Source organism: Rhinolophus sinicus, linkage group LG01, assembly GCF_036562045.2.
Source record: "Rhinolophus sinicus isolate RSC01 linkage group LG01, ASM3656204v1, whole genome shotgun sequence".
Lineage (NCBI taxonomy): Eukaryota > Metazoa > Chordata > Mammalia > Chiroptera > Rhinolophidae > Rhinolophus > Rhinolophus sinicus.
The window spans coordinates 79288397-79316114 of NC_133751.1; the positions used below are offsets into that span (position 1 = coordinate 79288397).

General features: G+C 40.0%; 1 protein-coding gene across 3 annotated transcripts in view; it reads right to left on the reverse strand.

Annotated features, from left to right (window-relative positions):
• Positions 1-18798: 18798 nt before the first annotated feature.
• The window catches only part of LOC109460773 (cell cycle control protein 50C), a 29796-nt gene continuing 20876 nt past the window's right edge, over positions 18799-27718 (reverse strand). For 2 of the 3 annotated variants that reach the window (XM_019756484.2, XM_019756485.2), the window contains 2 exons: positions 23845-24054; positions 18799-20977 (listed from right to left, as the gene is read on the reverse strand). In XM_019756484.2, coding sequence (XP_019612043.2) covers positions 20787-20977; positions 23845-24054 — 401 coding nt within the window. In that variant the 3' untranslated portion in view covers positions 18799-20786. The remainder of the gene's footprint in view (positions 20978-23844; positions 24055-27718) is intronic. The other variant, XR_012496596.1, reaches the window with a different exon arrangement.

Genomic DNA, 27718 nt, shown 5'->3' on the forward strand with positions numbered 1-27718 from the left:
GCTTTTTGCAACTACTTCCCCTTAAATATAACTCAATTATTGAGTTCATGGTCCCCTCACTTTATTTTACTTATGTGCTTATATATTTGTTTTCTGAACTAGACATGAGATCCTTGGGACCAGCTTAATAAGCTTTTACATTTCTACTGCCTGGCAGAGTACTTGATACATAGCTGTATGAATAAATGAATGAATGGATAGTATACCGGGGATGCCAAAAAAATGTACACAAGTGGACGCTTTGGTCAATGTTGCTCAAGCAATAGTTCGCCATGATCAGAAGTGTCTGGATGCTGATGGTAACCACTTTGAGCACCTCTTGTAATCACAGAAGTCAAATGTGACTTGTATTCATCTCTTGTTATCGGTATATATTGAGTATTACAATTTTAATAGTTTTTACCTTTCTTAAAATGTGTACACATTTTTTTGGCGCCCTCTGTATATACATATAAAGTTATTATTGCAAACACTTATAGAGCATTTACTATGAGCTCGGCATTGTTCTAAGCACTTCTGTTAACTTGTTTAATCTCCCCAACAACCCTATGAATTAGCAATGAATAAATATGAAATCTGAATTCAAGTGAAATCAAATAGGCAAGTAGTTTTCTATCATGATTTAAGAGGCACTTCTTTAAACGTAGAAATGCTTGTCATATTTGTATTAAATAAGAAAAGTAAGTTAATGAAGACACAAAAGATGAAGAAGGAAGACTTTAATTCAGTGTCTTTTTATTACAAGTAGATACAATTGCTCAATTGTAGTTTCTGCTTCTGCTTAATGAAATCCTACCTGGGAGAGGCAAGATCTTGTATCACCATTTTTAGCCAAAAGCAAAATAATTTTTTCCTGCCATAAAAACAGTATTTTAAAAGTTATGCACAAAGTAATTGGTGGTAATCTGTAATCAGAGACAAATTATACATTCATATATAATGATAATGCTTAAATTTTGCCTAGTCATAATCTATACAATGTCCTATGAGGCTCTGCATAATCTGCAACCCCAACATTCCCTCCATCTGGAAAGCTCTTTCCCCAAACATCTTTACAGCTCACTTGGATAGATAGTGTTCAGGTGGGCAAAGATATGGGAAAGAATTTCAAGGAGGGACTGAGAGTAGACCAGTAAGGGGAGAGACAGCCCACACAGGATTTGGCTGAAATTGGAGAGCCACTGAAGATTCTCGAACAGGAGAGGCCCATATGTTCCAAGGAGAGTTTACAAAGACGAATGTGGACTTGTGTTCAAGTTGGATTTAATGGGGAAGAGATCAGAAATGGGGAGGTCAGGGAAGAGGAAGTAAGATCCTAAACTGGGATATTTGTCACAGGGCTAGAAAAAAGGTAATGGAAGTGAGAAAGACTGTGAGAAGAGAAAGGTTACGAGACAGAGTTCCTGATTACACATGAGAGACAAACGAGACAGGGGAGTGGTCCCGATGATAGAGGCCACAGCAGGAGCAGAACCTCAGGAGAAGTATCTGTTGGGGATAGAGGTTTGATAGACATGGGGTGTACTGGGCAGGTGGAAACATGGCCATGACCCTGAAAATGGACTATGTCTAAGGATCCAAATCCTGTAAAATTCTGATTCTGGTTCTTTCTGTAAGATGAGAGGTAGCTGATTAGGAGACAGAGAAAGGCAATGGACACTGTCATATACCACTATTGGAGGGAAATTGATGCAACGTTTTTGGACAGGAATTTGGAAATTCTCATCACTGTCTAAAATATGTGTACCCCTTGAAGCATTCTTTGTGGACTTTACTTTATAGAGATGTTTGCACAATTGAACAAGAGTATATACAAGGATACTCATTGATGTATTGTTTAGCTTGTAAAGGTAAAAAAAAAAATTAGAGTATACTTAATTATCCATCATTGAATGGTACATCTTTATGATGAATTACATTGTCACTGATAGAATAGAATAAAGCTATAAATACTGACACAAAAAGATGTCTATGATATATTAAGTAAAAAAAGCAAGCTGCAGGATGTGTTAATTAAATGGGAGGAATCCTATCAGTTTTGTCACTTATACTTCAATAAAGCTGAAAAAAATTAAAATAAAAAAACCCTCTTAAACAGTCTCCCTGCCCCCAACCATAACAGATTATCATTGGTGTAAATTCTGGTTCTACCGTAAAAAGCTGGGTCCAACACCAAGTCTCTTCCCCTCCCTGGGAACTGTGTTAACCGTTTTATTTATTTATTTAGTTAGTTATAAATAAAATGAAAGAGTTGGGGCGGCGGGGGGAGCAGGTTACAGAACAGTGTGTTTAGTGTAATTCCACTTTTTCGAAAAAAAGTGAACATACAAAGGTCTAAAAGAATATGTGGAATTGTTAACTGTGATCGTTTTTGGTGGGAGGACTTGGAGGAACATTCATCTTATCCCTCTATATATGGTTAGAATTTTTCCACTGAGCATCTATTCTGTTTGTAATAAGAATAAAAGTTTGGGGTTTTAGAAAACTCACGAACAGATTTTCTTAAAGAGGTCATTCAGTCACTGACACTAAAGGTGAGATTGTCAAAGTAGGTGAAAGCAAGGCAGGAAAACACGTGGTAGATTTTATGTGTGAACGAGGTACGTGTGTATTTGTATGTGAAAACGAGCAGGCAAGGCCCTGTCTGGTTTGGCTCCTCCTGAACATTGTAGTCCCTCTCCCAGGGCTTCCCCCACACACACTGGCCACGTCTGTGCTCCCTGAATAAGCTTCTCAACACATGGCCTTTGCACGTGCTGTCTCTGTCTTGCAAAACCCCCAGCCCCGCACACACACAGACCCCAACATACACGTATACGTCAGACTCTTACTTCCCATCTCAGCTCTTACTCCTACTGCCCTTCCTCAGAGAAGTGATAGGGCAGCCTTTCAGAATAAGGCAGGTCCCTTTAGTAGGTGCATCTTTAGATACACAACATGCGGTTTGAATGAGGGAAGCAAGAAATTGAAAATGGGAAAGGAGAAGAAAAGCCCTGAGTGATGTATACTTTAGTGGTATTCACGCTGCAACATTTCTTCTTGATCTATATTGTCTTATCTACCAGCTTCTCTTACTTTTAAGTTTACTTGTGGTTCTTCATAGCTGTTTCTTATGCAGGGCGATAAGAGAATCCTGACGTCGTCAGGAGACTATGACCTCCTTCGGTATCATCATACCACTTCCCTTTGGACAAGTTCCTTTCACCAATTATTTATTAAGCACCTGAGTACATACCAAGTTCTAATTACAGACCCGGGGTACAAATGACCTATCTACTGCCACCTTTCCTATTTTTGCCTCTTCTACTTTCATTCAGAGCAATCAGCCCATCACTGTGATTTTTAATTCTGTGAGCATTGGAACCACCCAGAGAGCTTAAAAAATGAATGACGTGGAAACTTCACCCCAAGGATTCTGACTTTGCTGGTCTAGAGTCAGACCAAGCACAAGATGCTCGGGCAGTTCCTTGGGTGATGCTGATGTGCAGGCAGCATTGAGAACCGCTGGCCCAGATGAATCTCGAAACAGAAACTCTACATGCAGAACTGGAGAACAAACGACTTCTGGAAATCAAAGCTGAATGGTTCCAATGACATTGGTCTCTAAGATGGTGTCAGACCAGCTTCATTGAAAAAGGTAGAAGCTGAAAGCAGAAAGCCTAACGTGGCATCACCCCAGAATTAAGCTGATGAATTAAGCGGAGCACTTGTTTGCGGGAAATAATTTGATTATTTGTACAGCTGGATGAGGGGCCGTTGTTCGTGGAGCTGACGAGCAGATTAAATGCCTGTAGCACCACATTCACTTTCAGATTCTGTTCTCCGTCACTCATATGTCTCAAAGATTTAAACAACAAGCATAATACTACTTGTGGAGTCAATGCATGGGGAACTCGAGGCTCTGGAAGTTTCCAGCTTTATCCTTCGGCAGTCGAGCTGCCAGGACCCCTGACTCCCAAAACGCAGAGGCTATCACCAGTTGAGGAGACTGAAACCGGACACTGGATTTGCAGTCCTGGCTCACGCCCATATCAGACAGATGTGTGCCCGTGCTCAAAATACCTCTGCTCTCAGGGCCTCGGTTTCCTCAGACGGTTTACCCAAGCCCCTTCAGCTTTAACAAGTGACACTAGGTGGCACTCATGTAACTCCAATGCGGAGAGGCTGGCAGATATTGGCTGCCAGGCTTCTTCAGTGCCTTAAAAGACCCAGAGACATGTTACTTTCAACTGGAGACATAAGGCAGTTTTAAGAAGACTGCTTGGGCCTCCTTTTATGAGGAAGAGCTTTGGGATCTGCGGATGCCTGTTGTATTTTACTGGCTACTTTCACTAAGTAGTTCTGATTTCATATTGCTCTTTCTATCATCTCAAATGTCAAAATATTGTATAGAAAACGATGTCTATGGTCTAGCTACATTTGTAACACTGTCCAGACACACATGCTTGTGTGACATTAAAGCATGTGGTGTTACCTTAGCAGGTTCTAAGCTCTGCCAGTCACACAGCACTGCCCGCGTAACTTCTAGGGGACAGGCCACTGTGCCAACACAGAACTTTAAACGAATGGGTTTCTTCTCTGCAATGAATCACCCCTGGACAGCGTCAGCCAGACATGATTGTTGTTCAAAGTCTTGCTCCTCACAGCTGCTTTGTCTTGGTGTTTTCAGGAAGTTCATTCTGGTCCAGGTTTGTTTCAAGAATCCAGTCTGGTTGAATCCAGCTTCAGAACTGACCTCAGAGGGGAGGGAGCTGGGAGCCTCCATGCTCAGGATATTGTCCCAAAGGTGATTCATTGGCAAAGTCATCCCCGTGACCTTCCACTGACACCTGTCAGCTAACCACACTTCTTGAAGCTGAGTGGCAAGTCCTTTCTTGAAAAGGGGGGCCTAACTGGCATATGTCGTGTCTTCCACAACTACCGGGAGTCACCACGAGATTATGAGTTCCTTTTCTCTGACTACAAACTTCTGATATTGTCCACTTCCCCTTTGAGCCCTGAACATGCTCTTCCCACCCTCTGTGACCCCTATGCTTCTATCCCCCTTGCCCCATTTCTTCACACTCACCGCCTTCTGATTTCTCATGCCTCTCTAGCTAGGTTTACCAGCTTCGACTCAAGAGTCTGGTATTTTAATGTCGCCCTCTCTTGCTCCTCTTGATCTTTTGACTCTCTCATGTCGGACAGACTGGTTTCTAACTCTGAATCACCTCACAGTCTGCTTTCCTGGGAAACTTGAGTGATGAGCCTTACTGGAGAAATTCATGTAAACCTACTAAATGGTAAACTACACTTCTGCAACAGCCAATTTCATCAAAGCATTTTCTGTTGCAATCCTTTTACCCAGTTCTTACTGTCTCCCTAGCCCACTTACGTTGCCTCTAACCCGTAGGAGATAACGGGCAATTACTCCACACCGCCCTGTGCTAGAGACATCTGTATACGTGAAACACATCCACTTTTGTCCCTCCAACTTGTATATGGCAACCCTTGAGGGCTAGGCCATGATTTGTGCTACTCTGACTCAATACCCAGAATAGTGCCATGAACTTAATTGGCACTGAAAAAAATATTGAATGAAGAAGTAATTGAGTGAAAAAAAACTAAATTTGCTATATGCCTACTGCAGGCCAGGGATAGTGTCAAATATATAGTCTCACTTACTCCTCATAGCACTCCCATTCTGTAGGTTTTAATAATCCTACTTGGTAGATTTATATGTTGCCTATCTCTTGCCACTAAACATAAGTTCCTTGAGGGCAAATATCATGTCTGATTCATTTCTGTAGCTTCGTAGCTCCACTTCCCAGTAATATCTGACATATAGAGATGCTTAATAAAAGAGCAGGGATCTGGTAAGTGACAGAACCAACAAATGAAGGGCCAATTACAAGACCCAAACCCAAGTCTGTTAAACTCCAAAGACTGTACACGCTGTGCTATTATGTCACGTGACTCTGTCTGTATTAAGTGTGGTCCACTGCCCAAGGTCTCACAATTCAATGATCAAATTTCAATTAGAAGAAATTGATCCTCCATGCCATACTTCAATCAAAATGGTGACAGAAATTGTAGTTATCACTCGCTTTATTTACTTCTAAAGAATGTACCTAACATCACAGGAAGGATAATTAACTACTTCATTAGTTTTCTGTTTCCTCTTCAAACATCTGATTGCAATTGTTCCTTTACCTTGATTTGAGGTCATCCATCATGTTTAATAAATGGCACTGTGTTCAGCTATCATTTTGGAGCCATTTGAATTCCATAAGCCTTCAATTTCTTACCAAGGGAACAAGAGGAGCCAATATTAGCATAATGCTAATACTGGTGACAAAATTCTAAAGCATGAGTTAAACAAATGGTATTTAGCAGAAAATGACAATTAAGCTCTTACTTAATCTTCCTTTCTGCTAGAATTTGGCTTTTAATCAACTGAAACCACTTGATAGTGTAAATGATGTGGCAAGCACCAGAAAGAAGCTTCTAGACAGCTTGTGGGTCCAAACAGTACACCAATCTTTGAACCATATGTTGAAAATTGAACAGTTGGGATTCTAGAATTTCCATTCCCACCACTACTTATAATGGAACCTAACAACTGTGAACACGTTTTAGAGATTAATGAGGCCTTCATTTATTAAAGCATTTTATGAACCTTTCAATGTAAATGCCAACTATTTTTAAATCTTGTGATCACATGATGGAAATGTTTTCCTAAACAATTTGGACTGGTCCATAATAATTCTAATGGTTTCCCTGTTTATGTACCTTTACAAATTAGCCACAATATTGCCAAGGAGGATTAAACAAACAGGTCTTTTTGAAATAGATGTTATTAACCAAACGGATGGTGCTAACTGAAAATTTCTGCTATAGCAATGAAAATGAAATAGTCTGTAATAGGAGGGAAATGAACTAAATGATCTCTAAGGTTGCTTTCAGTCACGGGGAAATAAAACCTATGGCTCTAATCCTGAAAAAGTTTAGCCAATGTGAAAACCTGAATACAATTCACATGCCCTGTTATTTGTGCCTTACCTGATAAATTCTTGCCCATTAATGTAACTCATATCTGGAGGGAAGTTAGCAACTCTATGTGAATTCATCCATTTGTTTTTATTAACTCATCATTCCATCTACAAGTTTAATAAAATGGTCATAATCTAACAAGAGTTTCTAGTTAAAGGAAGAGGCATTTCGGAAATGTTTTCTCCTTATGTTTTTTGCAAAGGTGGTGACAGAATTTCAAGACCCAGCTTTATATTCCACAGTTATAATTTTGTTTCATATATACATATATATGAAAAAAGAGCTGCTATTGCAGCACTTCTCACAATCATAATATCTTACATTCATATCATGCTTTACAATTTAACAAATTTATTTTTTCATTTTTTCATTTCCTCTCACAATCAACTCATTGGCTCTTCTAAACCACTTCTCATCACTCTTTAAGCACCTAGTCTCCTTGTCCCCTCAGGCTCCACCTTTGATCCCCTCAGTGGCCATGAGGAGAGAACTTGGCAGATATTCTCATTCAGAGATGAGCAAACCGGAGTTCAGGGAAATGAAGAAATGAGCTGGCTGAGGACGACGCCTCCGATTACAACTTAGTCTGTGTCTGTAAAGTTAATTTGAATCAAGTTTTTGAATGAAAAGGAATCATTTGGGTAACTGAAAATGGCTAAAACCATTTTAGCAAAGTTGATAATTGTTAGCTCCATTTCAAGACCATTTGCTTACTCACAAGGATCCATAATGACTCCTAACCAGAATATAATATTTCTTGACATGTATTCTTCTTGGTATGACGTAGACAGATCACTCAGATGGGTTTGGATTGAGACACTGCTGACTCCTTAACTGTGTGACATGTGGGATGGATATAATGCCTGGCACATAGCTGCACAAATATTTGTTGAATTAACAAATCGGCTTTGAAATTTTAATACAACCTCATTTTTTAAAATAAGCTATGTCTTTGGCATAATTCTTTTGGAAAACCATAAAGCAACAAATAGCAAGAATCATAGGAATGTCTATGTGATGCTCTTGGAATCAGGAATTCCACTCCAAAGAATTTTTCACACAGAAAATAATCTTCAAGAAGTAACATCCTTGAAGATGTTCCTAAGGTTATCAGTCACAGCCAAAATATTGCAATAATCTCAAAGCCCAGGATTTAGTATCTGTGAAAGGTACTATTTCTGCCTGCCTAGCATGTTTCTTCCCCACCACCTCCTTCATTCTTCTCAAACAGGGGTAAGTACATGACCCAGGATGGCCAGATTGTCCCATCTCCACAGCCCACAGTGACTGGTTTAGAAATGAGCCAATAAAAGTCCTTTTCTAGGTGTTTTCCTTTAGAATTAGTTAGGAAGACCTCATCTTGCTTCTTTGGTCAAGGACTGGAAAAATATAAACCTAGAATTGTGAGCCACATGGAGAAAGCTTAGCTGCAGTAACACAAAGTAAGACCAATACATAAGCAGAGGCAAAAGATGAAGAGAGACAGAAACTTAGCTGTCCCATTCCGGAAAACATCGTTTGAGCCCTGGATCCAGTCCCATCTAAGATATCTTGCACCCAAGCTCACTCCAGTTACACAAGCCATTCAGTCTCCTATTTTTCTTAAGCTAGTGTAAGTTGGGTTTCTGTCATTTATAATTAAGAGCCCTGATTACTACATCCGCAGAAAGGAATGCTATGTAGCCTTTTAAAATAGCAATTATACAGGAACATGGGAAAATATTTACAACCAAATGTTAGGTAGTAGTAACAAAAGATAAAATAGTAAGTGTGTACTTTTACGTATGCGCATACAAGAAAAAAGGTGGATGTGTTAAGAATGCTTACTCCTGAGTTGGAGTGAAAAAGTATAGAAATTGTCCTTTTACTTTATATACTTCTATTACTTGAAAAGATTGCAGGGAGCATGTATAATATTGTTATTTTCATTTAAAAAGAAATGTCACCAAAGAAGTACGTACCTTAGGATTACCATGATATAAATATATGTAGTTACCTGGAAGATAATACAAAAATAGTTATTACAGTAAAAAGCAAAATTTTAGTTCACATTTTTTCCCCAAAACATCTTGAGATGATTTTACTGATTTATTGGCTTTTCAGTAAGCAAAGGGATGTTTTAAAGAATAAAATGCATAAGCTCTGTCATGTGATAAAGATGAAAACTAACAAAGGATAAGTGTAATCTCATCTTTTGGGAGTTTGTTTATAAATTATAACTCCATTTTCAAATTAACATTTTATTCTAACTTTACAGTGGTTGTGAGGGCACTTAGATTGTCGGCTTTTCTGGCCTTTTCTTTACCGCTCTCTCTCCTAACTCCTTTTAATGGTTGTATGATTGTAAAATTTGTCTGAGTAGATTTATTCTGAAACTAGTTGTGGAGGAAGTCATCTTTTCTTTTGACTTATATTAATATTAGCCCTGGTAGTTAACTCCATATAAGATATTTCAGCTTATCTCCTACTCAAGTTTCCTCACATAGAAAATGAGAACTTTAGGTATATAATTTCGTATATAAAATATCTATTTTTACCCAAAGACATGACTAGTTGTTTGGTTTTGTTTAGAATAAAAATTCACTCGTGAATGATTTTGAATGATAATCTGTTCTGGTAAATTTGGAACAATAAAATTCCATATATTCTATGTTTACATCTACTTAGAGAAGTGAAATATACCTATACTCCATTTTCTCTACCTACGATATTGGGGTGTCAGAGATGCTGGTACAATTAACTTACGATTCTGAAGCACTACTTCCCAGAAATAGGGAAAAAGGCAAAATTAACACAAGGCACATTTCTTCACCTTAAGTGATAAAGCACTGTTTTGGCCTTGGTCAACCATGTGAAAAGTAACTTAAGGAATTTGAAAAAGTTGTTTATCTTCTCTTTACCTAATTGTTTTTTAATTTAGAAAATAGAGACATAATAATAGCTTTCTTGACAAGTTCCTAGGATTTGTATATCAACTGAAGTACACATATTAAAAATGAACAGCTTGATAAATTTTTACAGACTAAACATGCTCATGTAATAAACATACAAGACAAGAAGCAGAATGTCACCGTAGCCCAGAAACATTCCCCATATACCTTCAGGTCACTACTCCCCTGACAAAGGAGAATTCACTATTCTGATCTCTAATACTATAGATTTTGCCCATGCTTGAACTTTATACAAAAGGACTCACACAATATGTACTCTTGTATGCCTGACTTATGTCACTTAACATTATGTTTATGAGATTCATCCATGTTGTTATGAATCATTCCTTTCCTTGCTGTATAGTATTCAGTTTTATAAAAAATACTAAAATGTATTTATACATATTTATGATGATGGGCATTTAGATAGTTTTTATTTCTGGCTGTATGAATTGGAGAACAAATATATGCATTTCTGTTGGGTCTATACCTAAAATTGGGATTGTTTGGTCATAGCTTGTACACATGTTCAGCTTTAGTGAATACTGCCAAACGATTGTTCAAAATAGGCAATCCAGTTAACATTCCTACAAGTGATGTATGAGACATCTGGTTGTTACACATCTTTGCCCACCCTTGGTATTTTCTCTGTTGAGATTTAATATAGAAAAAATTATTTCATAAACCATAAATCTTCAAATGCAAGGTGTTTCCCAATGTTATTGTACTAGTTTGTCTTGTTCCAAAGTAATGCAAGGTGACTCACAGATAACAATGTGAATGCCACTTCACTACTCACAGCTTCTCTTCAGATGGTTACTGCCTATGAGACAGACCTTAATTAAGCTATGCCTTTGTTAGTCCAAATAAAAGTAAGCCCAATAACCAAAATGAATTAATTTTTCTTAATTTTCCTGGAGTGTTTCTTAGAAATGCTAATTATGTTCTACAGACAACAGAGACTAATTCCTTCCAAGTCGTAAAACCTGGAGGCATTCAACTGTATACCACAGGCCAGGAAAATCTAGCACATAGCAAATACACTCACTTGAAATGCAAATCTGATTTCCTATGCAAAGTTAGTAACCCAAACACTAAGAACAGAATTCATCCAATTTCTTTTATGCCCACTGCCTGACTTTTCTACATCTGATTTTGAGTAGTTCTACTAGAGTTTTCTTTCTTTTTCTTTTTTTTTTCAATAACAATAGAAATGTTGGATAGAGAAGAAGGGAAAAGCCTATACTTAATAATGGCTGCGGTTATTAGCAGACCAAGCACAATGGTGGGTCTATATTGTGATGTGACAAAAATGCTCAAGCACCGAAAATGCTAATGCCTCATTATCATCTTCCCGCTACTCTTTGCAGTTGCTGACCCCTAACCTTCCCTGCTGCCTCAGTCTTCCCTTCCACTTGCTTTAAATCGATGAGGTTTTGCTGTTACAGTCATTTATACAACCCAACTTGCAACGGAGAGTGTGACTCTATCCTGAGGTGCTGTTTTAATTAATTAACAAAACATATTTGCAAAATAACTTCTATGTGCCTGACACTGAGAACCCAGAGGTAGATAAGACCCTTTAAATAGTTTATAGCCAAGTGAAGGAGACAGATAGGTACACATCTGGCTGTGAGTGCTAAAATAGCAATAACAAACAAAGCACTATGTAAACATAAAAGGACTTTTAATTGGTTACACTCGTGGATTCGAGACAAATGAGAAAGATATTTTATTCTCCCTTCTACTGCAATTTCATTTACTGTGTTACCGTAGTCTCGGGCTACAATTACAGTAATTTATTCAAGGTAGAAAGAAAACCACAGTCTGGCAAATATATGAATGTAACAACTATGATGAAAAATGCTCACCTTTCATATTTGTTTCTTTATTTTGGTTTTGGGTGTTTTCTGGGTTTTCTGTTTGATGTGCTTTCACAGATCTTCCTGGAAATCACCTATGACTCGACTCAAAGCTCATGAGTTATCTCCTACTGGGTCATTTCTGATTGGCACAGGCTTGGAAGCTTCTCCGAACAGGTTGTTCATTGGTCTCTCCTGTGTGTGGTCCAGCCATGCGTTCCAGCCTCTCTGATCATAGGCTTGTTACATATATTTGATAAAAATGGTGTGGACATTTTGTCTTTATTTCTTCATATGTTCAAAAATAAAATAAAATAGAAGACCAAAAATTGAGTGGACAGGTACAGTGGACGCTAATGGGTCCCAAACCTTCAGGTGCGCAGGAATCACTGCTGTGTTCTAAATACAGATTCCCAGGTCCCCCTCCAGGGCACTTGGATTCCATAGTTCTGGCCCAGGACCCAGGAATCTGCATTTAACAATAGACCCAATTGATTCTAATGGAGGTGGTTCTTGGACCTCATTTTGAGGACCTCACTTTGGTTCCCATCTAACAACCATACAAATACTCTACATGGTTGAGGAGATGAAAATCTCTGCCTGGCCAGTCTTCATGCAGATACCTAGGCATTACCAGCCTTTTCATCAGCAGCTCTTTTTTTTTTTTTTTTTTTCAGTTAACAAACGTTTTTTAATTTTAGATTTGTAGAACAATTGAGTAGAAAGTTCCCACAGATGCCTTAAAAAAATCTCCTGTGCTCTACCCATTCATCCCTCCTTTCCTTTCTCATACCTCTGGCAATGGCTGATCTTTATACCGTCAGCGTTTGGTGTTGTCAGTATTTGGATTGTAGCCATTCTAAGAGGTATGTAGTGGCATCTCGTTGTTTTAATGTACAACTCCCTAATGACATAGGATGTTGAACATCCTTTCACATGTTTATTTGCCATCTGTATATGTAATTGCTAATATCATCTAACTCCCAATCTGTTTAAATATCTCCAATGGGTTGATATGTCTTAATTCTTTCTAATCCCATGGTGCTGTTGGCTTCAGGCTGCCCCCAGTAGATATCTTGTTCATTACATGCTCTATTCCTACACGTCATTGGAACTGAGGGCCCTGGACTTTTCAAACAATATACCGGTTCCTCTAGAGGCTTTGACTTGGACTGCTGACAGAGAAATCTTTATTAAATCCCTGAAAATAATATTCAAGAGACACACAAGGGAAATGAGTGATGAGAAGAGGAGGTACTATTATGACAGTGGACCCAGGACATTAGGTTTTTCACAACATCCTTTTCATGAGTCAGTTCATCTTTTCCATTTCAGTTTCAGGGAGGATACGTGACCCCATGGAATTAGGAGTCCTTTCCTCCTTTTGCCAAACTGCTCAAGCCAATGAATATTCAATTGACATGCTATCCAAATTTGGGGGTCTGCTGACCACAGGGGACCCTCTGCTTGAGTTATTGCTTCTGAAACTTTCACACAGCTGTCTCTAGAGAGCGCAGAATGGAAGCCAAGTTTCTTGGATGAGCTGCAGTCAGTTTTCCAAGGATGTGGTTGATCCCAGAAAATACACAGCTAATTTATAAAGAAGAAGGCAGCTGCCTTGAGGATAACATATGGAGGATTCAGAGGTCAAGAATTGACCTCGGTCCATATGGGAAACTCTCACTGGTGTGAACCAAAGAAGCTTGCATGACGCTATAGGCTATCTAAAACTCCTGACAATGCTATTTTATGTTTTAGACAGAAAGAGGTCAAAGATGAAAATCCTGAAATACAGACTCTGTCTGTGCATTGGCTGGGAGACTGATGGTATCTGAGTTGGCTGGAATTAGGTTGGGGAGTTGAAAACTCTTTCCTTATGCTGCTGCTGGTCCTGAGCCTAGGATTTAACTATTATTTTTCAGTTTAAATGAGTTCAATAGATCTATATATGTTAATATATTCTTATAGGAGAATTTTTCCAGTCTTTGAGTCTCTAGAAGTCAATAAATCACGTTAAAAAAAGGCCCAGATTATCTGTCTTCCTTCTTCTTAATGCCTTTGCAAAACCATGCATTACCTCACAGGATTAGTATGTGACAGATTCTATTTTGAGTCTTCAGATGAGTCCTTCATTTAGTCTTTCTTGAGAACCAGAGTTCAGAAGAATCCGTGCAACCGGCAGTCGTCCCCAGGCCTGGATCTTACAGTCCTAGTTTCAAAGAGGTCACTGTCTTCTTAAGGGCCATGTGGAGACTCCAGTGTGTTCCCAGGAGAATGCATTCCTTGTGCCAGAATGTTATCTACAGAGCATCTTAGACAGTTCTATTCGGTGATGTGGTGACATAAGATGTCTGTGGCTGAAGAACTTTTTGAGTGGGTAAATAATGGGACTGTCTTAGTGAACCCAATAAACCCTAGTTAATAAAACTCCCCATTGATGTGGAGACTATTCATTTCCAATGAAAATAGCAAGACAGGAACCTCACACAACAAGCATGCTGTCCTAATTTGTTGCAAGATACTGCAGCTGAAAGCCACAGCCATCACCACTCCATGTTTTTTACTGATATTTGTCTTGTTCAAATATTTAGCACGTGTATAAGAGCAACTCAAAAAGACTTTTTGGTATCTGCCATTCTCAGTTCCAAGAATGACACAATGACCCTGAGACTTTTCTGTGGTGGTGGTGGTGGTGGTAAAATATACATAACATAAAATTTACCTTTTTAACCATTTTTAAGTGTATAGTTTAGTGGCATTAAGTATATTCACACTGTTGTACAACCATCACCACCATCCATCTCCAGAACTTCACCTTCACAAAGTGAAACTCTGTCCCCATTAAACAACAACTTCCCATTCCCCGCTCCTTGCAGCCTCCAGCACCCACCATTCTACTTTCTGTCTATGAATTTGAAGACTCTAAGTATCTCATGTAAGTGGAATCATATAATATTTGTCCTTTTGCGACTGGCTTTTTTCATGTAGCATGTCTTTTAGGTTCATCCATATTGTAACATGTTAGAAGTTCATTGATTTTTAAGGCTCAATAATTTATTTTTATCTATCTATCTATCTATAGACATATAGCTATAGATAAATAGATAGATATAGATATGTAGATATTTATCTCAATTACAGTTTATCTATTCCTCCATCAATGGACACTTGAGTTGCTTCTACATTTTGATTATTGGGAATAATACTGCTATGAATGTGGTTGTACAAATATCTGTTTGAGTTCTTGCTTTAGATTCTTTTGGGTGTAGACCCAGAAATGGAATTGCTGGATCCCATTCTGTTTTTTTGTTTTTTTTTTCTTTTCTTTTGTAATTCTGTTTTTATTTTTTGAAAAAATTACCATACTATATTCCATAGTGGCTACACCATTTTCCATTCCCACCAGCAATGGTGCCACTTTCTTCACATCCTTGTCAGCACTTGTGATTTTCCCTTTTTTGGATGACAGCCATCCTGATGGGTGTCAAGTGATGTATAATTGTGGTTTTGATTTGAATTTCTCTAATGATTACATATTGAGCACCTATGCATGTGCTCAGTGGCCATTTGTATATCTTTTTTGGCGCTGTCTAGTCAAGTGCTTTGACCATTTCAAACAGGATTGTGTTTTTTTGTTGTTGAATTGTAGTTTAAAAAATATGTTCTGCATATTAATCCCTTATGAGATATATAATTTGTGAATATTTTCTCATGTGTGCCTTTTTTGTCCTGGAGGAAAATCTTTTCCCAAATCCCTCCAAAAGACATTCTCTTATGTCCCATAGTCAGAACTGGGTCTCATGGCCATTCCTCCCTGAAGGCAAGTGTGTATCTAGCATTTTAACACTTGTCACATGAAGTGGGCTTTGACAGGAGGGAAGAAGGCAAAGGATGTTAGTGCTGGAGGGTAAGAGATTTGCCTCACTACACTGTGTGAGGAGTAAATAAATACAGTAATGTGGGTAAGGCACACCCAACCTGGCACAGAAAGGGCTCCTTCCTCATCTGCTTCATTTCTCCCACTCTCCCCTTCAGGTTTCCTTCCTCATTTTTCAGCCGCAGAAGATGGAAATCCAAAAATTTTCCCACCTTCCTGAAACAAAGATGCTGCCTGTCTCTTCCACCCCAGCCTACTGTTTGAAGTTCTGCAGCTCTAGTTTCCATAAACCATTTGGAATCAACCTGACCTTGCAAGAAAATTCCTGACCCTCAGACTGAGGAATACAACTTTATGGCCAGGCCAGGAATGCTGGTTATACGAACGAAACTGAGAATTCTTTGTAAACAAACAAACAAAAAACATCAGCAGAGTACAAGATATTTTTTATAACGTGAGCCTGCACTAACAACCGTCTGTTTCAGTGAACTGAAGCTCTTTCCATACAGAAAAGGAGCACAAGGCGCCTGTCTGGCCCGGCGGCTGGCTCTGTGAGCACAAGATGTTTCTTGCCATCAGAGTAATGACTTCAGTTTTTCCATTCCAACTGTGGTGAAAATGAATAAGAAAACTGGATCCTGCCTCTGGAAGCAGGATACAGGCTCCACACTAATCAAAAAAGGAAGATTCATTATAAGACAATATTTCACTCTCCAGACTTTGAAGAGTTCCTACATGTGTCAGAGGAGCTCTGAATCATTTCACGGACTGCCACAGGATTAGAATGAGGATATTGTACAAGCCTGACCCTTTGCAGGAAAGTTGTGTTTTTCCTCCCCCCTAAGTGAGCTCCTCTTGCTGCTCTCTGAGTCATTGCAATCCAAATCTCATAATTTCACCTCCTCTTCTAATCATTTTACCAGATCGCTATTTTAAGGGGGCAGGAATGGGGTAGAGATTAAAAAAAAAAAAAAAAGAGGTGGGGGAGGGGGCCATGGCTTACCCTAAAATGCATTTAACTAAGAAGTGCCAATGAAATACTGATACTGTGAACAGGTAAAAAGAGAATGAAAATTTTAGAGACTGGTTAGCAGCTATAAGAACTTCAAAGGGCCACGCCGTTTGCCAAACCAAGGTAGAGTTAGCAATGGACCCTGCCCCAGTCCTTGTGAGCGGACCCTGGCTGAGCACTGCGGGGGTAGGGGGGGCTTGCTCGGAGAAGGGGGAACGGGCTTCCCCGTGTCGCACCCGGTGGAGAAGCCAGGACAACGTGCTCAGCTGTGCTCTCATGTATAATCATCCAGAGACAAAATATGTTGACAACTGCTGGCCATGGCGCTGTGGGATTCTGTTGGACACACTGCAAAGGAAAACCACCAGCAGCTGTCTGAAACGGGTTTCTTTAATTAACATTTGGTTAATAAAGCCTCTGCCATGAAACAAACCAGATGGAAAACCAGCCTTCACTAGGCAGGTCTTAGTGCAGGCTGGGAAAGATCACGCTGTTGTGACCAAGTCAGGAGGTTTTTATCAACGTGAACACCTACCTCTCTGTGCCCAGCACGAAAGTAGTTGTCCTGGGCTTGGACAGAGGAGTACGAAGCCTGGTGCGGCCCCGTAGGAGAACGCTCTCCCTTCTGTGGGGGAGGCCAGGCTACCATTCAGGAAACTGAGAGAAGCCTATGGGAGGCGAGTGTGGAATCCACGTGCAACGGTGCAGGTCAAGTGCGAGTGGGTTTGGAAGGACACCAAGACGAGTGAGAGGAGTCCTCAGCGCAGGAGCCCCTCGGCAACGTGAACTTGTCACACAGAGTAGGGATTTCATTGGTACATTTCAAAGAAAGGTCAACTCTACACTTTTATCTCCGCTCCTCCCCTTAAAATCTACTTCTGTTCATACACCCATAACTTCATCCTACCTGCTGCCTCTCCCCACGCGCTTAGAATATACATCTAAATAAAAGCGCTTCAAAACTCCAACACAGTTTCTAAATAGACATACTCACAGTCACACACTCCCAAGCTCTCACTGCTTCTCGTTTGTATTCTTTGTCTGTCTTGGTCTCTCGCTCGCTGTCTCTCCCTTCAGCGGTGTTGCCAGGCGTTGAAGAAAGAGGAGGGTAGCACCGAGTTTTGACAATCTGTCACCAACCAGTTCACAGAGCACAAGGATGAAGCATTAGAAAAGTGGAGGAAGAAGACAAGAACAAGAGGATGGGGGCGGGAAGAGAAAGGAAGCCAGAAAAGTCAAGCTTCCCGCTGTGGGTGGGGAGTTCATGGTGAAGGATGATGCTCGACCCCGACGTGGAGGATGGTGCCCGGATTTTATAGCAGGGTGAGAGTCACAGAAAGATACATCGTTTAGAATGTGCCGACTTGTGGAGAAGCCGAAAAGAAGAACTACACATCTCCATCCAGTCATAAATTCTGGCCACTTCTTTTCCTTGAATAGTTTAGTCTCTTGAGGCTGAACTTAGGTTTTGTATAGGGCCTTTCCATGGAGCCAACTCTAGTGCAAAGTGAAATGAGGAGTACTTTTCCTGAAAAGTCTTGATTACTTGGTGAATGCAGATGCCTTCTGTGATGGTTAATTTTATGTGTCAACTTGACTGGGCCGTGGGGCCCAGATATTTGGTCAACCACTATTCTGGATGTTTCCGTGTAAGGGTGTTTTTGGATGAGATTTACATTTAAATTGTCAGACGGAGTAAAGCAGATTGCCCTTCACAATGTGGGTGGGTGTCATCCAATCAGTTAAAGGATTGACTAGAACAAAAGGCTGACCTCCCCTGAGCAAGAGGGAATTCTCCAGCAGACAGACTTCAGCCTTCATCTGCAACATTGATTCTTCTGGGCTTCCCAGCAGGCTGCCTTTTGGCTTGAACTGCAGCTCTTTCCTGAGCCTCCAGCCTGCGGCCTCCCTCCGCAGACTTTGTACTTGCCAAGCCTCCACAATCATGTGAGCCAATTCCTTAAAATAATTCTATTTACACACACACACACACACAACACACACACTCCGCACACTATTGGTTCCTGTTTCTTTGAAGAACCCTAACACAGCGTCCTATAAGCTGACAAACAAGGTTGGGATGGAGCAGTGTGTCCATGCCTTCATCCAGTCAGGACCGTAACTGAGGAGCATGGACTAGAAGGGTGAGAGCCCAGGATGTGAAGTCAACAGGCCTGGTTCACATGTGTGCTCTGTTCCCCCCTAGCCCCCTTCCTTGGATAGCTCACCTAAGCTCAAGAAACAACAGTTGCTCAGACGACTAGAGCATTGCCAATCCCTGGTATGTTAGTTTTCTATTGCTACTGTAACAAATAACCATCCACTCACTGCTTAAAACAACATCAATTTATTCTCTTACAGTTCTGGAGGTCAGAAATCTCAAATCAAGATGCCAAGAGGGCTTCTGGAGGCATCAGGGGAGGATCTGTTTCTTGCTCTTTTCAGCTTCTAGAGGCCGCCTGCATTTTGGGGATGACGGCCCCTTCCTTCCATCACTCCAAGCTCTTGCTTCTGTTGTCACATCCCTACTACTTTTCTGAGCTCCTGCCTCTCACTCTTTTAAGAACCCTGATGGTTACACTGGGCCGACTCAGGTAATCCAGGATAATCTCCCCACAGCAGTGTCCCTAACTTAATCACATATGCAAAGTATCTTTTGAAATACACCAGTAAGGTGACATTCAAAGGTCTGAGGATTAGGACATGGGTGTCTTTGGGGAGGGGTGGGGCATTACTCGGCCCCACACCTGGTCACTGGTTGCATATGGAAGGTGAGATAAGGGAGTGATTTCAAGATTTCAGAGTTGGTACTAGAAACTATTTGGTTTTTTTTTTGAAAAGTACTAGACTATTTGTTGAACGCAGCAAGTTGCAACAAGGAAATTCTTTCCTGGCTGTTCAACAGACAAATATGTGTTGGTACTGTATTTTTCACTAACAATGAAAATTCTGCTGCTAGAGTCATCACAGAGAAAAGCTTCCCCCATGTCAAAAAATAATATAATAAACATGTTTTGAAAAGTATGATATTCTGGTCACCTTGGTACACAAGTATATGGGGTCTCTTGCCCTGGCAGCTTTACCAAGTACTTCGCTCAGTCTCCTCTAAGCGACCTTTAGCCGGAATGCCAACCTTTTCAGCTGGACTCTGAGAAGCTCCCTCAACACATATAATTCAAGCATCATAAGTCCGTGTCATTTGCATGTTAGACTGTGTTATCCCAACATAAACTCCAGAATTGTTTTGTGCTGAATAGTTTTTGAGGGGATCAGTCACTTTCAGAGCTTCCCTCCTGGATGCACGGATAACTTTAGGGAACTCCCTCACCTTCCTTTTTGCTGTATTGCTATGTTTTGTGTGCCCAGGGAATTGTCATAACCTTTGCTTGGATTAGTCTTAACAGAGAAAACTTAGTCTCTGTGGAAAGGAGAGAACATTGAATGAATCAGTTTTCAAAGTGCATCCTGAAGCTCAATTCCATGCTCAGCAATTATTGTTGGTAGTCTAGAATAATTTCAAAACGGAAGGAAGGAAGGAAGGAAGGAAGGAAGGAAGGAAGGAAGGAAGGAAGGAAGGCACGAAAAAGGAAAGAAAGAAAGAAAGAAAGAAAGAAAGAAAGAAAGAAAGAAAGAAAGAAAAAAAAAAAAAGAAAAAAAAAAAAAAAGAATTTCAACCAGCCAATAAAGATTTGGGTCTGAGCTTTGACTAATGATTAAAAGCACTAACCTAAGCTTGGGGCCCCCAGGCCTACTTACTCTTGTCTGGTGATGGTACTCTCCTAGGCATTCAAATAAATATCTGAGACTTGGTTTAGAGCTCAAGGATGATTTATCTTCCCCATTCCAAGGACATTTTATTCTACATAATTATGCCTTTCCCCCCTCCTCCATCTCCTCCTCTTCCTCTTCACCCTGAAACTCTCATTATTTATCCACCTGGAATTGCACTTGGTTCGTCAACGCAGTTCCTCCTGATAAAATATCCGTCATGGTGAGGCTTCTCAGACATCTTTGGCTCCATTTACTTCACTGTCCATTTCTGCGTTTTCTACTTTTCTTTTTAAATCTTCACTTTACTGCTGGGAGTAGACCGTCTTCCTTCCATTCAGCATCAAGTGAATTGCCATCATGGAAAAGGAGGCCAGCCATGTCACGGCTCCGGTCACTGTGTAGGTGACACCTAAGAAAAGGCTACTGCCTCCACTCCACGTCAGGGTGGAGAGAACAACTGATTTTTCTCCTCGGAATCTGGTTACTGGAAAGTCTAAGAACAGAAAACGTGTTAAGGATCTGTCATCGCACTTCTCAGCTCTACTACCACTGTATATCCTAACTACATTAGGCGGAACCTTTTCATTGCTGTTTCTGTAGTTTATAAAAAAAGGTTGACTATTCCATTTCATATTGTCGAATCTTTAGTATGTTTAGTAGTATGTTGCATCTTGCTGGAATGAAATTCAGTAAAAACAAGCCTTCTCTCTACATTCAAGTAGTTGCAATCTACGAAAGAGATTCTGACACAGATAGATCTGAATGACTTACAGACAACTAAATAACGTACAAATATATTTAAACCCAAGGAAATGAAAAGAACACAGATAGGCTGTACTGCAAACTTAGTTTTCACTTATGAAGGAGACCCAGGGTAGGCTAAAGTCTTTCATAGGCTAAGGTCTGAATTCCTACCTCAGGGAAAATTCTTCAGGAGGAGAGAAGAACAAAAAAATAGTGAGCTAAATGGCAAAACATTTTTGGTGGGAAAAGTAAAAGTGGGGTATTCGTTTAGGTTCTGAAAAGGCCAGCATCCCTGACTGCTGGGGAGAAAAGTGTTTGAAGTGGGTTTGCTATCGTTAGCATTTTAATGATGTCATTTTGATTATGCATGTGGCCTGAGGTTTTTAAACATCTGGTGCCTTTTGTAAACCAAACTAATAAACAAATAAAGGCTTCTCATAGCAACGGCACAGGACAGCAGCATTTCCCAGCAAAACGCTTAAAAGGCCTTGAATCATTTGGCAACATGCTATTCAAAGGCATAAGGAAACTTGTTAGAAAACTAATTCTCACTCTTTCTTTTACGTCAAAATTCCTCATTGTCACCAGGTCTTTGGGTGCCACCTCAACTCATTTGCCTGTTTTTCTCCCTCAGTTCCATTGGGGGGGTCTTTATGTGAGGACACAAAGAACATCTTGTCTCTGTCAGAAGTGGTAAGCGTTTCCTGCCGCTCAGGCTTAGCTCTTCTCAGTGCATATTAGGCAGGCCATGAGGCGGGTTGGGTAATAGTCACACCAGGGCTCCACACAGGTAGTGCACAGCAGGCCCAGGGCTGAGGTTCTGTGTGGAAGATGCTGGCTTGAGTCATCAGCATTTAGAACACGACTGTGGGTGAAGTCACCTCAGGAGAGCATGTCTCAGGCGGAGAAACGGTGTCTCCTCCGTTTGGAACATGGACTCCCTTCCTCTCCCCTCAAACCCAAACTCACTGTCATGCACTGTGAGGCCAGCAGTATGCGGTAGGATTCCACCCCCCCCCCCCCATTTCTTGATTATAGTAACTATAACCGCTTTACTGGTAAGGCAATCGCAGATGGGGTCGACGGGACCAGAAGGTCCAACGCCAGAGACCATGGTCAAGCAACGTTTAATCTCAGTTTTTGGGGGGCGTGAGAGAGACAGGGATTGCTGAAATCACGTTTAAATTAAAAGGTAATATTCCGTGGCTTACTCTTTGATCTGTATGTATAATGCTGCATGAGAGAGAGCAATTTGTGGCTTTTGTTTTCATAGACTAGAATTAGAGACCTGTTAAAGGGACACACTGAAGGTGTTAAAGGGACACACTGAAACAATACTGGACAGTAAACAAAAGGAGGCAACAAGCTGACAGGCAGTAGTGGTGTCACGTCAGTGTGCGTGTCTCCGACTGAGGAATGTCCCTACTCCCGTCAGGATGCAGAGGTCCACACTCTAGGACAGAAAAGAAGAAAAGATGGAGCAGGGAGCTGGAGCACATACAGTCAGTCATTCACTTAAAAATTATCCCCAAGAACTTGTCATTCAAGTTCACCAAAGGTAAAGAAACTAAGAAGGTATTCTGTGCTACGATCCTCTAGCCTGCTGGGTGGGGGTCCCAGGAGCGACTCCCAGCCACCAGCTCTGAGATGTCCCAGGGAGTGCTGATGCCTAATCTGCTGATGTCCTGAAGCTGAGTCCGAGCCCTGGAAAGATTCCACCTCCCAGAGAATTCTGTTTCAGGGAGAATAGGAAAGAGACGTTAAGATTAAGTCTGAAGTCCAGAGTTAGTATACATTGTGCTTGAATGAGCAATTTTTAAAAGATAGTGTTCAGTCTCATTTTGAAGTGAAATCCTTTTTGTGTTAAAATCAAGAGTTACATTTGTATTTTTGAATTAAGTGAAAGAATTCAGCATCTCCTATTAAAGCCAACGTCTCCCAAACTGGACTGTATGTCCGTAACGAAGGCACTGACGCCTACTAGCTGGCTTTGTACCTAAGAGAGTGAAGAATACAGCTTTTTAAGTGCAGAGCTCGGTGCGCTCCCATGTCGGTTGGAAGAACTGGACCTGCCCCATGAGTCCAGGGCTCCCTTGGTCTATGATGCTTTTGTCTAGAATGGAAGGTTCTACCGTCTCTCTGTTTTAGTTATTTTCAGTCCATATTCCAAATGTACTCCTTCTCAAACCACTTTTTCTTTCCATGGTCCTCCATCTCATCCCATCCTATATAACAGGCTTCCCCTCACTGTTTCAGATCTCTAGGCTCAGTGTTATTTAATCTTTCTTGGGTGAAAGAAATAGTCCTTTTCTACTTATCCATATCTACTTACTTGATATTGCTATTAACTGTTATTTCTTAACAAAAGGTATACATTTGATTATATAAAGTAGAGACAAATAGCTATATGGCGATGGAATGACAATATGACCTATAAGAGAACCATATATTTCTTTAGATAGATAGATAGATAGATAGATAGATAGATAGATAGATAGATAGATAGATAGATTTGATTGGAGAATAAAAAAGTACAGAATAAAATAATTCAACAACTGGTACCCAGATGGACCCTGATTTTCCTTCATCGCAGAAAGAAGTGGAATAAAAGGATACTGTAGGTTATGTTGAAACTGTAATTACCAGCAGGCAAGCCTTCAGTAAAATACTGTATTCGATTGAGTCGACGGTACAGTTTTTTGAAAGTGGGAAAAGCAGCTGTCCGCATCCACACGATGAAATCCTCATTAATGAAGCCATTGTTTACTGAATCCTCTTCATCCAGTTTATAGACAGGCTTGGGCCAGTAGGGGGGCTTTGTGGTTCCTGTGGGAAGAAAACAATGGACGTGGCTGAGAAAATAATCTACCCCCTCCAGATTTCCTTAGAATGTAGAGAATGAAATAACTTTTGCATTCTTGAGGAAAAAGAAATAGAAATTAGACTTAAAAAAAAAGTGTGTGTGTGTGTGTGTGTGTGTGTGTGTGTGTGTGTCTAAACCACCTAAATATGCAACTGTAAGAAAATGTGGGGGGAAATGGTGATGATATTTTCATAGGGTTAAAAAGGAGAGCAGCATATAATTTTATACATGCATATAAAGATAAGTACTGAAGAAATAGGTAGAGCAAAATAACAGTGGTTGTATACTGTGATAGCGTCATAGATTGGAATGTCTTTACTTTCTTTAACTTGGTAACTAAAGAGAGCAAGTTAAAACAAGATACCAGTTCATCTAAATCTTGTTTAATATTATATTTAAAGAAAAGAGTGACAATCATGGATGAGGCGATAGAAATGGGAACTCTTGTGCAAAGCAGATAGCTGTATGGATTAAAAACATCTCTGGCAATCTAGGAACACGCACCAAAAGCTTTAATATATTTTGCATACATTTCGGCCCAGATTTTCTACTTCTAGGGATGCATTCTAAGGAAATAACCATGGCAGTGCATGAAGATTCCGTCACATAGAAATTCTCCCCAACCCTGTGCCTGAGAGCTCAATGTTGGAAGTAAGGAGGAGGAACTGACAAATGGGAGCAACTGACAAATGGGAGCAGGAGGTGGAGAGCACAGGTGCCGCCGGCCTGTTCTAAAGCCAGGAAGCCTGTAGGTTTGAGTGCCGTAGCCATGCTGGAAACTCAGGGTGAAGGTCAGTGCCAGGGGCTACGTCTGCCGAGTTTCCTCGCATTCTCATCCTGCCCACTTTACCATGGTGGGCATGGCTGTGTCTCACTCTATAGCAGAGTCTTTTGTACAGTGTCATCCTCATCTTTTTTCCACAGGCATTTTGTCCAGTGCCTGGCACATAGTAGGTGTTCAATAAATGCTTGATAAAGGGACAAGAGATTCCAATTACCGTTGACGGAAGCTGATAATAAAAACCGTAGTGAATTTTAAAGAGCTAGTGAACAAGAGAAAATTGCTTAATGAACTTTTCGCTTCCATAAAACTGGGTTACTATTTATAGGATCCAAAATGCTCAATAGGGACTCTCTAATTTAGCCAGAGCTCATGCCCTAAGGCAATGTGTTCTATGGGCACTGACATCGGAATCACCCAGGCAGCATGTGAAAAATGCAGGTTCAAGCATGCCCTCCCTTATTAACTCCTGATCCCACTCGAGCCCACATCACCAAGAGAGTATGGGGAAGAGTGGTCTAAGAGGCACCAACTTCCTGCATTTCCCATCCCAAGTTCGGGTCATGTGTAGTCATCCATTCATTTAAGTATAAGCATTTCTTTGTTACGTTTTTTAAACTTGTTATTGGGGAATATTGGAGAACAGTGTGTTTCTCCAGGGCCCATCAGCTCCAAATCATTGTCCTGCAATCTAGTTGTGGAGGGCGCAGCTCAGCTCCAAGTCCAGTCACCGTTTTCAATCTTAGTTTCAGGTGACGCAACCCTCCATGCAGGAATTGAACCAGCAACCTCATTGAGAGCTCGCGCTCTAACCAACTGAGTCATCCTGCCGCCCCAGTATAAGCATTTCTTGATTGCTCACTATGTATCAAATACTAGAGATACAAAACAGCATAAAATCCAATCCCTTCCTTCAAGGAATTCACACACTGAAGTGGGGATGACTGGTATCCAAACAGATCATTGTAGTATAATGTGGTAATTCTCAAATCAAGGTAAGAACAAAGTGCAGAGAGAAAGCCAAGGACCCTTTGTGTTACAGGCCTGTGGTAATGTGGCAAGACAAAACAATAGAAGGGGCCAAGTTCCTTTCAAAAACTAAGAATTCCATTATATAGTGACTACACATGCCAGCTTGCGTTAGACAGTCCCACTTATGTCTGTTATCCCAGCTGCTTTAGCACTTGTCCCAAACAAAGGATGTACCTAAAATTTTATCCTTCCAGCTTCCAACCATTGTCTTAGCTATAGTGTATGAGACACTCATGTGCAGTGAATGGAGTGCTGACTTTAACATGTAATTAATGAAACATACCCAGAGACCCTTTCGGTCAAAAACAACATCCCTGTGACCTCTGGCAGCTGCTTGACATTCCAGCCAGTTAGGCTCCAGCCTCTGTCTTGGCCTGTGAGATGCATGAAGCTGCCGGGCTGCCAGTCAGTGGGATCAGTAGGAAACATGGGAAATTAGAGATTATGTTATATGCACAGGACGTGGTGTGGGAAAGAGATTCTCAGCGGTCTTGCTGAGAGTAGTCTGAACTCTCTTGCAACATTGGTTCTGTTATTTATTACATGGTGTAAAAACATAACTGTTTTATTGTTTGGTATCAGTTTTTTATTTGCTAATAAATCCTTTTAGCTGTGAAGAGCTAAAAATGAAACATGTATCTTTGATGTAAAGTACAGTTTCTCAAGAAAGTTGGTTGCCATTTACTCCCTACCATGGGAACCATCGTAATGTCAATAACCCACATGAAAATCAAAAGACATAAATCTGCTGAAGAACATCAGAATATATTTCAAAAGTTTGTGCTTATTTTTAAAAGAGTGTATCCAAAGACAATACTTTACTTCGTGTAGCTACAGAAGGTCCATTTATATATCATGTGAGCATGACTTTTCATTTATCAAATGAGTTTCCTTCTAGTCTCACTTTTTTATTATAATTTTATTTTTTTATAATCAAAGGAAAACTTTAATGTGTTGGCTCCATTAGTACAAAAAGAACTTTATAAACAGTTAAATGAGGCCAGTTTTACATTAGTGTCTTTAGATGCTTCAAACAGAAAAATCAGAATAAGTTAATTATAATAATGGCTTGATTTTTTTTTGTTTGATTCTTCATGGAATCAAAGTGAACCTTTTTGATATTCAATCTTGGAAGACAAAACCTCTGACATTATTGTAAACATTACTATAAATTCAGTTTAAAAATTCAACAATCAAGTATAAATTTCTTGGTGTTGTAGTGATAACATAAATGCAAATTTGGTGGAGCACAACATCTGAGTAAAGATAACGTTCTTAGTAAACTAAGAAATTTAAAGAGAAATGTACTTAAAATTGGTTAAGGTACATATATAATTCCTAATTGTATTTAAACAAGCTACAATATTTTAGTAATCAAAAAACAGCAGTAATTGTGCAAATTTAAATAGTTTTATACATTCATAGTTAGAGAAATTGAAATGCAAAATTTTTACAACATGGATGTTAAATGAAAGAAATGCTTCAGCATGATAGTATATGTGGCCTGTCTTTCTACACACCATCAACTTGAATTTTAGTAATGTTTGAGCCCTTAAAAACTATTTTGAATATCAAATGATGTATCCTGCAATGATCCTGAACTTTTTTTGGTAAACGAGCCCTCTAACTTTTGGTTGAATTTTGTTCAAAATAGTTGAAAAAAATTTAAAAAGTATTGATATATGGAATGCCAAAAAAACTTTAGTTTTTGAAGATTTAGTAAATTGTAATTATTGAAAACCAAGCTTGCAAATAAGAAGATATTGAAATTTACCCCTATAAAAGCAATGGAATAATTAAACATGTTATATAAT